The 13387-nt window shown below is 44.8% G+C and overlaps 1 protein-coding gene across 2 annotated transcripts in view; it reads right to left on the reverse strand.

Moving 5' to 3' along the window:
• The window catches only part of CDCA7L (cell division cycle associated 7 like), a 50173-nt gene that overhangs the window by 10898 nt on the left and 25888 nt on the right, over nt 1–13387 (reverse strand). Inside the window, exons 2-3 of one of the 2 annotated variants that reach the window (XM_055314728.1) lie at nt 6639–6779; nt 1250–1387 (exon numbers count right to left, since the gene is read on the reverse strand). In XM_055314728.1, the coding sequence (XP_055170703.1) occupies nt 1250–1387; nt 6639–6779 (279 nt within the window). The remainder of the gene's footprint in view (nt 1–1249; nt 1388–6638; nt 6780–13387) is intronic. The other variant, XM_055314729.1, reaches the window with a different exon arrangement.

Below are 13387 nucleotides of genomic sequence, written 5' to 3' on the forward strand. Positions count from 1 at the left end.
AAGGAAAACTGTGGAGCCCGGCTGGCCAGAACACATCAACAGCCTTACAAGCAGCTTCAGTAAAGAAAGCCAAAGGAGGGCCGGGGCCTGTAGGTTGGCAGAACTCTGTGTTGTTATTCCCGGGGGGATCAACATCAAACAAGGCAGCCTACCATTAGGGCTTTCAGGCCTAAGCTCCCCCCCACCGCCACCCTAGGAAAAGGTGAGGAACAAAGCAAACCTACTAGTTACAGCTTATTTAGATTTCCATACAAGTTCCACACCAGACGGGGTTCCTCCTTAGGAGCTTCTGAACGTGAAGAGGTTTAACCTCCATCCTTTATCCTGATACCCAAGAAGGAGATGGTGGACTGATTTGGGGGGATAAATGTGTGCTATTTTTCAGTTAGTATAAAATACTTTTATGCCTGGGGAAAAAAACCCAAAGGCTGTTCTTTAAAGTTATACGCGAGATTCAAATACTAGTTGGCAGCACAGAAGCCTAAATCTATGCAGTGAAGGAAGAAATCCCCAGTCTCCCGAAGGGCAAGTGCTGAGAGCACATTTCCCTCAGGAATCTGACATGGCCAGGCCATCTTTATCATTTAAAGAGCATTTCTTTCTTTCTTTTTTTAAATATTTTATTTATTTATTCATGAAAGACATACACAGAGAGAGGCAGAGACACAGGCAGAGGGAGAAGCAGGCTCCATGCAGGGACTTGATCCCGGGACTCCAGGATCACACCCTGGGCTGAAGGTGCCCTAAAGAGCATTTCTGCATCCAAATCAAGAACACACAGGGAAAACTCTAACTTTGTACCACAGCTCAGTTTTGGCCAAATTAACTCCACACTTAAGAACATGACTTTACACGCAAGAAAGGACTTGTAGGAACTTGCTACTCCTAGACAGACGGTCCTCTTTTCAGATAAAAGACGTTTAAGAAAAAAAAAAAAAAGGACGTTTAAGAAAGCCTGAAATAAATTCTTTCACGAGGACAATTAAGGGACACCTGAGACATGCACCCACCCCGGGAACTCGAAGGTACCAGGGAAAGACAAGTGGATTTCCTCTAGGAGAACAATGGACTGGTAGACCAGGGATTAGCCTAGACTAGCATTTCTCAATCTCGGTAACCGGCTTCTAAGACACACACACGTAAGAAAATGTCATTGGTTTGGGACGTGACTCCTTCCGAGTGAAACTACAATTCAGGAACAGGACTGAAAACAGGAGAACCCGCGCTCTCCCACGTTGAGGATTATTACCATCACTTCTGGGTTACTATTTCCATTCAGCTCATTCTGTGTAAATCCTTCGAACTCTTCCATCTCTGAGTCCGTGTCCTCTATAAAAATCCTTCGCAGCTCTTCCGTGAAGTATTTGGAACGGAAACGCACATCTTGCTGCATTAAAAACACGCAAACATCATAAAGGAAGAAGACAGAGGCTTCCGGGGGCGAGGGGGGCAGGGAAGGGCTGTTGAACGGGCAGCGTCTGTTCGAGGTGGGGGAGCACCCTGGTTGACGGTGCCACCTGGCAGCTTGCCTGCAAGAGCCTGGCGCTCGCTCACTGTTACCAGAGGGTGAAACGGTCAATTGTAGGTCATGTGTATTTTACCCCAGTGCACACACGCGCGCGCACACACGTTCCTCTACACATTAGGGAAACAGAACTGAACAATCTGAGACGATCAACTGCACCACTTCCAAATGTCAGAACGGCCCAGGCTGAGCCAGCTACTTTGCTGCCTTGGGCGGGGGGGGGGGGGGGGGGGCAGTGGGTTCCATTTCTCCTGCCAGGGCCCCCGGGGAAGGTCGGGCATAGCACCGATCCCGATCCTGAGCGAGGGGGGCCAGTGCGGCTCCCTGCCACGCGCTGGCCTGCCCTCCGCGCACCTGTCCAAGGCCGACTCCCCCGCGTCGGGAGCGCACCTGCCTGGCTCTCTGCGGGAAGGGGCCGGAGCCCTCCCCGGCCCTCCCTGGCCCCGGGACAGCCTCTCCTGCCTCTCCTGTGGGAGGTGCGAGGCCAGCAGCCCCCACCAGGTAGCATGTGAGCAGGAGGAAAGACGCACCAGGACCCTTAAAAAAGAAAGACATTTTCAAAGGACTTTCTGTCTTTTGAACCCAAAGAAGGAAAGAAACCGGGGCTCCGTAAATGGCACTCTGGGAAGAAAGGAGGGGACAGACAGACCTGCGGTGTGGGAAGGAGACGCACAGACCAGCCTCCTCCAAGCTGGCAACCAGGGCTGGAGTCCGTGTCCCCAGTTGCCTCTGACGCCTCTTCCTCCCACACCCGATATAGCAATGACCCCCCAACACACCACATTTGGTTGGGGAATCTTTATCTCCCCCACTGCCTCTCCCTGACTTTAATTATATACTTCTTCAAGCTCAGATCATCTCTGGAGAAAAACAGATATAATAGATGAGTGGGAAAATTTACAGGGGGATAGAGGAAGAAATGCCTATATCCAGCATTTTCTTAAGCTTAAATGTCTCCTATGAATTATTATGGGTAATTGGAGTGAGTGTGCTTGGAGCTAAATTACTTTGTCCCTTTGTTGATAGCTGTGGTGCAGCTGCTTGGAAAAAAAAAAAAAATACAAACAGAAAAGAGAAGTTTCCTTAAAGTGAAATTCAAATTGTGTTTAAGGAAGACCAAAGTCAACATTGCTACATACGCCATACAAGTTTGTGCAGCTCCTCTTGGCTGGTTAACACGGACTGTGAATGTGTGGGGTCGGGGTGGGGAAGCAACAGGCCTGGGGTTTATTTTTGTAAGGAAGACTGGTGCACAGCTGGCTGCCGCAGAAACCCACCATGAAGCTGCTAGCTCCACCAGCAGGAAACATCTGGCTCACAGAGCCCGGAGCCGGTCTCTACAAGCAGGTTTAGAGCAATGGGGGTCTACGTGTACATTTCCTCATATACCCACTGTCCCTGCCTAGGGCCCAGAGAGAACAAGTCACCTCTTAGAGCAGCAAGTTCTAACCGTCCAGTCCTCTCTGGCTCTCTTTTCCCTTTGAAAAGCCTCACAGGGAAATAAATGGTCAGGCTGAGAGAAATCAGTATCTTTGGTGACCAGATAGAACACAAAAACAACTTAGCCACAGTCCTAAACCAAGGCCCCTGCTTTTCTTCTCCTTATTCCACAAGATATAAATAAGAACTGAGCCTGGGCGGCTCAATCAGTTAAGCGTTGGACTCCTCATGTTATGTCAGGTCTTGATCTCAGGGTTAGGAGTTCAAGCCCCACTGCGGGCTCCACACTACATATGGAACCTCCTTGAAAAAATGAAAAAAAAAAAAATAAACAAGCACAAACCATCCTTACTGTGAGTCTTTATAAAGCAAAGTATCTACTCCACAGTCTCACTGCAATCTTGGTTACAACACTCATATAGCTCTTTGCTCTCCCGAATTTGCTATCCTTTCAAATCAATACCAGGCAGTATGTTCTGGACCTTGATCACCTATATCTATCTACCATGATCAAGAACATAAGCAAAGAACAGATGAGAAGAGGAACTAATAAAGTGGTTACACTTTTTATTTGGAAGCTCATGTGACGTGAAAGAACAGACAGGAAAATGATGGTGAGCTAAAGAGTGAGACCAGCATCCCACCTCAATTCCACCCCATGGGTACTCATTTACCAGTGGGAGCTGAGCATATGGAACATGGGGAAAGGAAAACACGAGTAAGCAGTCCAGCCCAAGAATGCTAGAAAGCACTGTTCAAGTATGAGGCGCCTCCCACTGAGGAGGTAACAGGTTAGCAGGGCAGTGGGACAGGTCCACAGTAACCACAGTCAAGATCTTCGTTCTAAGGGAGATGCAAGCAAGATGGCATATGGAAAGAAGGAAAGAGGGGATCCCTGGGTGGCTCAGCGGTTTAGTGCCTGCCTTCGGCCTGGGGCATGATCCTGGAGTCCCGGGATCGAGTCCCACATCGGGCTGCCTGCATGGGGCCTACTTCTCCTTCTGCCTGTGTCTCTGCCTCTCTCTGTCTGTGTTTCTCATGAATAGATAAATAAAACCTTAAAAAAAAAAAAAAAAAAAGGAAAGAAGGAAAGAAAATTCAGGAAAACTTTCAAGGAGCAGCAGCATTTGAACTGGATCCAAGCCGGGGTGGACTCTAGAAGAAACGAAGAGAAGACAGATAAGCAGAACAAAGAGCACAGACCAGCATATACACGGGCAAAACCAGTGCACGAGGAGGGTGTCCGTGAGGCTTCTGGTCCACCACGCTACAGGGGAGTTGAAGAAAAGAAGAGGCTGCAAAGCGATGCTCCCAGATTTCAAACATCCCGGCCACACACTTCTCAGATGTGGGGGCTGAGACAAGTCCCTTCGCTGCTGCCCTGAGCCTGTGTCATCCCCTCTGAAACAGGGACAGTAACAACACCGACCCTGTCCCTGGGGAGGTGCTTGAACTCAGGGCAAGCTGAATGAAAAGCACAGGGTCACAGGCCATCTGAGGCACGCTGGCATCACACCTGGCAGTGGGGAGCAGGAGCGGGGGGGCTTGAATGCACAGAAGTAGCAGGGGTCAGAGCAGCAAAAGCAGCTGCTTTGGTTTTAAGTTTTTGTTTTTTTAAGATTTTATTTATTTATTCATGAGAGACACAGAGAGAGAGGCAGAGACACAGAGGGAGAAGCAGGTTCTATGCAGAAAGCCCGATGTGGGACTCGATCCCGGGTCTCCAGGATCACACCCTGGGCTGAAGGCGGCGCTAAACCGCTGAGCCACCCGGGCTGCCCATTTACAAGTGTTTTTGTTTTTGTTTTTTGTTTTTTTTTTGAGCACAGGTGACACACAGTGTTAGTTTAAGGTGTACAACACAGTGATTCACCTTCTTGATACTGTGCTCACCAGTGTAGCTACCATCTGTCACCACACAACTCTGTTACAGTATCATCAACTACATTCCCTATGCTGTGCCTTCCAACACCCCCCGCCCCCCCACAGCGACATACTTCCTGTGTAACTGGAAGCCTAGACCTCCCACTCACCTTCACACACCTCACCGGTCTCCCCACACCTCACCCATCTCCCCAACCCCTCCCTGCTAGCAACCATCAGTCTATTCTCTGTATTTATAGGTCTGATTCGGCTTTCTATCTATTTTATTTTTTAGATTCCACGTGAGATCATATGGTATTTGTCTTTCTCAGACTTACTTACTTCACTTAGCTTAATACCCTCTAGGTCCTTCCATGTTGCGGCAAATGGCAAAAACCTCATCCTTTTCATGGCTGCATTAATATTCCACTGAACACATATTTAGCATTTCCCTTATCCATTCTTCTATTGATGGACACTTAGGCTGCTTCCCTGTCTAATCATCAGGAAAACGCGCATCAAAACCACAATGAGGTATCCCCTCACACCTGTCAGAATGGCTAAAATAAAAGACAACAAACAATTGTTGGTGAGGATGTGGAGAGAAAGGAAGCCTCACATACCACTGGTGTAAACGCACACTGGTACAGCCACTGTGGAAAACAGTAGTAGGGAGGATCCTCAAAAAATTAAAAATAGAACTACCTTATGATCCAGTAATTTCACTAGCAGGTATTTACGCAAAGAAAACAAGAACACTAATTTGACACTTATGTTTATTCCAGCATTGTTTACAACAGCCAAGATATGGAAGCTGTTTTGTTTCTGGATGCCCACTGCACTGCTGGGCTCCAGGCTCAGCTCTTCACACACATGCTGTGCTGCTCAGAATGCCCCTCACGGCGGGTCCACGGGCTCTACTCTCCCTCACTGCCTGACCATGCTCAAATGGTTCCTGAGTAAGGAAAAGCTCACGGCCAGACCTTAGTGCTGTAACTAAAGTAAGGGCCATGAGCATCAGGGGAGCTGCAGGAGGAGGCTGGAACACACAGGCAGCCAAGTGATCAAGCAGGCACTTACACTGTATCATAAAGTGCTTCTAGAATCTCCTACACTTGCCCAGTTGAAGCAAGGTGGGTTTAATTTACAGCCTCTTGAGAGAGGCTATGGTCTAGGGAGAATGAAGAATTTTGAGAGCCACAATGAATGCAGAAGAAAATGCTACAGAAAGCTAGCTATTTCGACTGGCCATACCACTGCTAAGGCATAATATAAACCTCCAGGAACTAACTCTCAGAGAAACGTAATTTGTGTTTGCCAGAGATCAAAGTAATCCAAGAAAGAATAAGGCTCTCCCTGGCAATTCCAAGAGTAGGGTGTCAATAGAAACCCGCTACAGGAGCACAGGGACACGACTGTCTCGTGGTAACCACACGTTCCTGCACGGCACTGCGGTGTGGACGGTGGCTGTGTAGGACCACCTCTCCCCTTCCAGCCACATGGGAGCACTCTGAATACAGCCTGGACACAGGCTGCAAGCCCTGAGGTTGCAAAGGAAATAGATCTGATCATGTGAGGCCCTCTTTATTTAAAAAAAAAAAAAAAACTATTATAGAAAGGGCTTAAACAGTAAAAGTGATCTAGGTAGCCTCATTGGTTCTTAAAACATGAAGGCAAAACATTTATAAAATAAAATGCTTGACAATTAACTGCTATCACCAATCTCAGACCATATTCAAATAAAAGAATATCTGAACCAAGATCCAGGCTTCCAGAAGACTGTGCCTTCCATGAAAGGAAGCATCTGTACCTGTTTCCCTGATTCCAGTGAGTCAAAACTATCACAGCTCTCCTCTGATGAGAGGGTTTCCATGGGAACATCATCTCGGAAACCGACAAACTCTTCATCATCACTGGGGGCGTTAAAGATGTCAGCCACTTCTTTAGGGATCTGTTTTGGATTCAAAAAAGAAGAAGGATAAGACTGAGGGCTGTTATAATCACTTAGGGAAATTTTCTAGAAAGGAGGAGGGATTGCATCTACTAGCTCTATCAATCTACTAGGCCGCAGATCTGCCATGGTCGCCAAGAAGACCCCAGTTACCCCGGAGCAAAATGTGCTTCAGATGATCCCTCATGGCAACAAAAGAAGGTAGGGGAGGGAAAGATTAGACTGTTTTTCAGACTCTAGAGATATATCCTATCTTACAGAGAATGTCAAGGCCATATCTAGATGGAAACCCTATGTGATCTCTACACAAAAAATAAAGGAACAGTCATCATTTGTGAGAAAACAACTATTTTTCTCCTGCAGTGGATCTGTCTTTAAATGTCATCCATGGCAAAACAAGATGATACTAATAAGCTCCTCTTTTCCTCATTTCCACCTATTGCTCTTTGATTTTTTTGTTCTTTGTCATCTGCTGATTCAGACATGAAAACTCATACAATGAAATAAGTAGCTTTGTTGCTCTTTTTCTCTCTCAATCAAGTAGTTTCAAAATTAATTTCAAGAGAATGTAAACACTACTGTAGGCAAGTATTCCAAGAAGGAATGTTATCAGCACTCTTAATCTAACAAGTATGTATTAGTTCAGAATTCATTTTCATATGCTGACTACCTATTTGTTCCCAACTCTCTATTTTGAACAAGTTCAAAACCATAGAAAGCGGGCAGCCCCGGTGGCGCAGCAGTTTAGCGCCGCCTGCAGCCTAGGGCATGATCCTGGAGACCCTGGATAAGTCCGTCAGGCTCTCTGCATGGTGCCTGCTTCTCCCTCGGCCTGTGTCTCTGCCTCTCTCTCTCTCTCTCTCTGTGTGTGTGTCTCTATGAACAAATAAAAAATATTAAAAAAAAAAATAGAAAGCTGAAGGAATAGGACAACCATCTACATATTCTTTACCTGGAGTCCCCATGTGTCACCACCTTTGCTTTCTCTGTCAACAAACATTAAGTGGAACCATCAGCATTTGCTAGTATTTCACAGTTTTTGACCTAAAGAAATAGCCATTTATTTAGTACGAGCCAGCTTATTCCACCTATATTTAAATTGCAGACATCATACTAATTCACCCTAAAATACTTCAGCACACATCGCCTGAAAATAAAAACATTCCCCATCCCCCTTAGAGCCGTAAAACTACAATCATACCTAAAATATTTCACATTAATTCAATAGTATCATTCATTACAAGCTCATATTTAAATGTCTACAACTGTACCGAAATGTCTTTTTTAACTTTAAGGGGGCTAAAGGGATCCATTCAAGCAAAGATCATGCATTTTATTTTTTTTATGACACTGTTTTTGCTGCTTTTCGTAACACTGATATTACTTAACCCAAGACTACTGCCTTGTTGAATGTCGTATGTTCCGAGTTTATCTCATTGGTCACTGATATACTTTACTGAAATATTTTTGGCAACAATTCTATACAGATGACATGCACTTCTCAATGCAATGCATAAGGAGGCACAAAATAACAAGTTATCCCCTAGTAATTAGTAGTGTTTTTTAACGTAATTATGAAATTTTTCAAACATAATCCCAAGTAGGTAGAACAGCATAGTGAACACACACAGGGACCAACTATCAAGCAGTCCTGCGCCCATGGCTAGTCTTGCTCCAGCTGTATCCCCATCCAACTGCCCTCCTTCCAAATTATTCTGAAGCAACTGAAGATAACAGCATTTCACCCTGTATCATCAGGAAATACATAGTCTGTCTTCGCAGTTCCATCAACCCTTTTTTTTTTTAAACTCACGGTTTATTTGTATCATGATTTGAATAAGGTCCATACATTGATCAACAGAAAAGTCTTTTCTTATGGGTCCTTTTTTTTTTCCTTTGGCGACTTATTTTTTTTAAAAAACTGGGTCCTTTCACTGTGAAGTTTGCGAGAGTCTGGAAGGTTGGGGTTTTTGTTTGTTTTTTTGCAGCTGCAAGATGGTATTTAGTAGACTCCAACATCTCCTGGGATTTCCTATGATTCGGTATTTAGAGTTACAGGCTGTCAGATTCAAGTTCACTTCTTTCTGGTAAGAGGACTACTTCATAGGTAGTGCTGCATTCTTTACTCAGAAAGCACCTAATGTCTGGCCATCTCTGGTCTTCAGTGGTGATGCTCTCTGATCAAGTTACGGCAGGATGTGTCATATTTCTCCTTAGCAAAAAGACCTTTTCCTCTTTGTATTTAGTAAGAAATAAGTAGGGTGATAGTTGACCTTCTGGGATTATCGTTCCCTGGTTAATTGGTGATTAACCAATTCACTGAGTGGTTTCAGCATCCACTGATAGATAACTCTTATTTGAATCAATTACAATTACCACACATTAGCGATTGTACAATGGTCGTTTTCAAATTCTATTCGTTCCTCGTGTATTAGCTGGCATTCTTCTCCAACACAATATTCTCTTTTGCTGTCTCTCCCTCTCTCTGCTTCTCTCGCTCCCATGTAGATTTATGGAATTTTAATTTACTGTGCTATATAATCCATCACTGTCACTGTTCTTTCTGATGTTCAAATTGTTCTAACTTTGGCCATTGGGAGCTCCTTCATGCCAGCTGCTATGTTCTTTTGACACAACCCTAATGGTCTTTGGGCACCTCTTTGCTTTCCAGCACAAGTGTACCAAGCTAGCCTTATACTTTACCTGCCCCAGACCAAGGCACTCAGGCATTTAGAAATCAGAAGTGAGAACTCATACGCTCTTTGCTAAGTATCATTGCTTCTAGGCTTTTGGACAGAGTAAGGACATCTGAATGTCTCAAGTCACACGTCTATAGTAACACCTTGAATTCAAATCCAACACAGCAGGAGTCTTCCTTACCTCCCTCAATTCCACATTATTTCCCTTCCCCACGATGAAAATTCCTACCCTCGGTATTTCTCATACATTTACCCATTTGCTTTACTACAATACACACAAAAAAGTTTCAAACTTACACCATCAACACCACTACCAACGATAACCATCAACAGTAAATCACTGTTCTTGGGGATGCAAATGTACTTTATCTGTACTTCTCATTCATCATGGGAATATTAAAGAGACGTCCTCAAGGATTGAGATTTTAATAAAACAATTTTTACTGCTATAAGGCTTTCTTTTGGGGGGGTGGAGGAGGGAAGGGAAGGGGAGAGAGAGAGAGAGAGAATCTTAAGCAAGTTGATCCTACGACCCTGAGATTATGATCTGGGCCAAAATCAAGAGTTGGATGCTTAACTGATTGAGCCACCCAGGTGCCCAAATGCTACACACATTCTTATGTGAAACTGGCACTTAGAATTATTATAATAACTTTGTCTCTGGGGAACCCCGAGGTTGCACAGACCACACTGTGTTGCACTAGCATATACAGAGTTGTGCATTCAAAAGTTACTTCAATTCTTTGAATTCTTTTTTTCTGTGCATTGACTTAATTTTACAGTTAGGTTCATTTAAGAAATTACTAATCTCTAATCTTATTTTTACCACGATTTTAATGTTTTTTTTTTAATGTTTCTTGTTTAAAAAATGATTAGAAAGTCAATGGCTCAAACAAAGGAAGTTTAACATTTGGTTTATACAGAGCACGAATCCAGAAACTGAATATGCCAAGTTTAATAGTGTCAGAGAATTACAAACGCTTTCACACCATCTAATGAAATTACTTCTTGGGACAAACAGGCCAACATCGAAGTAAAATTCCAGTAAAAACAATTAAAAAAAAAAAAAAAAAAACCTGCCACATTTATGCTGAGAAACTCTAACAAAGCCTGAAATGACTCTTGGGAGGAAAAGTAAAACTTTTCATAAGGAGGTAGGTACATTTTTTTTTTAGGATTTTATTTATTTATTTATTCATGAGAGACACAGAGAGAGGCAGAGACACAGGCAGAGGGAGAGGCAGGCTCCCGGAGGGGAGCCCGACAGGTCTCAATCCCAGAACCCAGGATCACACCCTGAGCAAGGCAGATGCTCAACCACTGAGCCACCCAGGCGTCCCCGTAAGGAGGTACATTTAAAAGGTATTTGGCACCTGTTATCTTTTCAAAGATACTTTTTGTTGTTTCTTCATGAAACCAATAGGTCAAGAGAGCGCTTGTAAGGAGAGAAACATACCTAATACTTATCAAAGTGTAAGTGTGTTACATTTTCCGTAACCCACCCTTTCAGTCCCTGAAGTGGAGTCAGAGAGGGGCCGTGATTGGTTTCGGCTGTCTTCCTTTGATTTCTCACCGTTCTAAGAGTCGGAAAGCTCCACTGGCCCAAAAGCTTGTTTTTAACTAGAAAGTTAAAGGAGGAGGGGCAGACCCTGTCATGATTTAATGGAAGCACCGGGAAGGAATGGAGAGGCTGGCAATATGAACACAGTGCTTCCGGCGGCAACTGCATCAGCCTGGGCACAGCTGCAGCTCGCCGGGCTGTGAATCCTGTGTCCCACCCTCCCCATTCCTCCCTGATCATCTAGGACTTCGGCGTTTGCTCCAGAGGTGCCACAGGGGGGCTGTAATTACCAATTAGGAACAAAAGGAAAAAAAAAAAAAAACATTTTCAAAAAAGCAAAAACCACTATGCATTCTTGGGGCATGCAGGGCTCTGCTTCTTGCTGCCTCACTTCAAACGGCTTTAAGAGAAGAGTTTCAGTCACAAGCTCCAGGATTTAGCAAAAATTTCGGTAAGATGTTCAAGTGTCTTCAATGCAAGACACTGTTTAACAGACTTGACGAAGATATCAGGATTTCTATGCAAGGCACCTGCTAAAAGATTCACAGGGACACCCTTCTAATGTGTGTGACCAGTTCAGCAATATAACATATTAGGCCCAAGGATTTGTACTTCTCTGTGCAGATCACCAGTGACTCACTGGGTAGTTGCATCGTGCAATGAGTGCAACAGACTTCTTCCTCCAAAGCTTATGTTCCATTTGATTGTGTCACAAAATACTACTACTAATAATGGTAATAATTAAAGTAACTGGAAAGAAAATATTAAAAACTGCCAACCAGTACATTTATATATAACTAGTCAAACTTGCACAGTAAGAAAACTGCAATCTAGCTAACCAAAAAGAAATCAAGGAAATTCCCTTCTAAAAGTGAAAAGACTGTTTAATGGATTTATAATTTTTTAAAGGACACACATTTATTCTATTCCTTTCATATGCACTCATTACATCTGCCCACTCTGTCCTTGCAGGGATAATAATGCATCACCAAGAGTCAACTGGGGACCAGGAGTCAAATCCCCTACAAGAACACAGGAACTAGGATGGAGTCCCCAGCGCCTAAGACAGGGCCTGGCCAAGAGCAGGTCATCAGTAACCCATGCTGGAGTGCTGGAGGTATCACATGCATCTGCCCTTGCAGTCAGTTTCCTAGGGAAGGTGTATAGGATGAAAAGGTGCACTCCATACCACTCCTATCCAAGAGGAACTAAAGATTCTCACCCAGACCCTCTACCTACAAAGTAGTCACATACACAGCTCCTCCTCCAGAAAGGACGACAGATTTCACTTATAGGCCCTTTATAAACATTACCTCAGAGTTCAGCTTGGGAACAAAGAATGCAAGCCCAACAGGCTTTGGGGCTAAACAGAGGATGACACGGCAGCAGCTCAGGATAAGACACCATGGGACAGGGCTCAGTGATGAACTCAAGCACGAATCCAGAAGGGTTAGCCACCGTCCACCCCAGTAGACTGCTGCCATGCAGGAACGGGGATCCAGTGTACCCCACCTTCAGCCTTCCCAGAGAAGCCAGGAATCTTGGTCTTGGTGAGAAATCTCCCAGCTGTAAAACGTCAGCTTTTAATAATTTAAGAACCAAACACCTACGGGCTTGGATCTCACACTCATTCAGGGAAAGCGTGCATCAGAACTCATGGTGTTTTGTAGAACAGCAAGGAAATTTTAAATGCAAAATTTCAAATATTACCAACAGCGTATCTACTAGTGTCTGGAACTAATAGTAGTGGACACTGAAGTTCTAAGAAAACTAAGTAAGAAGAAAGACTTCAAATTAAAAATAGCCCAGCCACCCTCTTTCTCTACACAAGGTGGGACAGCAGTTTGGCAGGGGCAGAGGCCTTGCGGACACAGAGACCCTGATGGACAAGAGGGTGATGCAGCCCCGTGAGACCACTGAGAATGTCAAAGCCAAAATCTAAGACAAGAGGGGCAGCCCATCTGACCAGCAGCATCTGATTTTTGCAGGTGAACAGCTGGAGGATGCCTGCACCCTCTCAGACTACAGTATCCAGAAAGAGTCCAGCCTGCACTTGGTGCTGTGCCTGCAGGGTGGCACCATTGAGCCCTCCCTCCACCCGCTGGCCAAAGACACAACTGCAACCAGATGATCCCCCGCCAGCATTCTGCTCACCTGCATACCTGCGCCCCAAGAAGTTTCAAATAAGGCCCCTCCCCTGGCTCTTCCCTTGCCCCAAGGCTCTGGCACCTCAGTAATGTTTCCCTTTCACCAACTGGAGCAGACAAATCAGTTAACTCATTTAAAAATTGCCCTTTCCTTATTCCCAGCAGCACTGTTTAGAACGGCCACGAAGCGGAGGCAACCCA

This window comes from Nyctereutes procyonoides, unplaced genomic scaffold (assembly GCF_905146905.1).
Source record: "Nyctereutes procyonoides isolate TBG_1078 unplaced genomic scaffold, NYPRO_anot_genome, whole genome shotgun sequence".
Classification (NCBI taxonomy): Eukaryota; Metazoa; Chordata; class Mammalia; order Carnivora; family Canidae; genus Nyctereutes; species Nyctereutes procyonoides.